This window comes from Myotis davidii, unplaced genomic scaffold (assembly GCF_000327345.1).
Source record: "Myotis davidii unplaced genomic scaffold, ASM32734v1 scaffold1561, whole genome shotgun sequence".
In the NCBI taxonomy this organism is placed as follows: domain Eukaryota; kingdom Metazoa; phylum Chordata; class Mammalia; order Chiroptera; family Vespertilionidae; genus Myotis; species Myotis davidii.
In genome coordinates this window covers 101,992-102,999 of record NW_006291530.1, presented here as the reverse complement: position 1 = coordinate 102,999, position 1,008 = coordinate 101,992, and the positions used below count along the sequence as shown (strand labels likewise).

Here is a 1,008-nt window from a genome sequence, read left to right as displayed (position 1 = left end):
AACTCGGCCGCTCAGCGCCTCACCAGCAGGCCTCGGCGCGCGGAGGGGAGTGGAAGGGACCTCCTCTCTTCCGGTCCGGCTCCACTACACTTCCGTCGAGGGGTAGGGACTGCCTACACGGAGGCCGGGATCCAGCCCCCAGGGCCCGCCCCTCCCGACCCAAGCACAGACTCCAGGCTTAAGAGAGCAGCTTCTCTTTATTGTCGTTTGGGAAAAGGCGAGGGGGCCGGAGGGACAGGGACAGCCAGCCCCAGCCTCCCCCCACCGGGGCTGGGCCCGGAAATGAGGGTCAGTCGGGGGTGGGGAGAGTCTTTAAATAGAAGAGGGAGGGGGCTGAAGGGGGTGAATGCGGTCCCGCTCTAGCGCACCATGTACTCCTTGCGCTTATTGAGCCGAACTTGGCAGAAGGAGAAGCCTCCGAGGAGGAGGTAAAGGCCCGCAGCGATGAAGCAGTTGTAGCTGACTTGCTCGTAAAGATCGTATATGTTCTGGGGGCCATTCCTGGGGGAGGAGATTAGGCAGAGAAGTGTCAGAAACAGGAACAGCGGCCAGCACTCACAGAGCACTGACCATGTGCTAGGACGGGTTCTACGTGCCTTCACGTGCATTACCTTAACTCAGTCTGCTTCACCCTATGGGGTGAGTTCTAGTACAGCATCCATTTGCAGGGGGGGCGGAGGCACAGGAAAGTCAGGTAAAATACGTCAAGAAGCCACAACTGAAGTGGCGGGTTTAGGATGGCTGCCGAGGCCTGACTCCCGAGACCAATGCAAAGTGTACGCTAAAGAGAGCCGTTCTCTGCCCTAGCCGGTTTGGCTCAGTGGATAGAGCCTCGGCCTGCGGACTCAAGGGTCCCAGGTTCGATTCCAGTCAAGGGCATGAACCTTGGTTGCGGGCACATCACCAGGAGGGGTGTGCAGGAGGCAGCTGATCGATGTTTCTCTCTCATTGATGTTTCTAACTCTCTATTCCTCTCCCTTCCTCTCTGTAAAAAAGATACCATGTGAA

The 1,008-nt window shown here is 58.1% G+C and overlaps 1 protein-coding gene across 1 annotated transcript in view; it reads right to left on the bottom strand.

Moving 5' to 3' along the window:
- Positions 1-180: 180 nt before the first annotated feature.
- The window catches only part of RNASEK (ribonuclease K), a 2,407-nt gene continuing 1,579 nt past the window's right edge, over positions 181-1,008 (bottom strand). Inside the window, exon 3 of the mRNA XM_006764907.2 lies at positions 181-501. Within this exon, the coding sequence (XP_006764970.1) occupies positions 360-501 (142 nt within the window). The 3' untranslated portion in view covers positions 181-359. The remainder of the gene's footprint in view (positions 502-1,008) is intronic.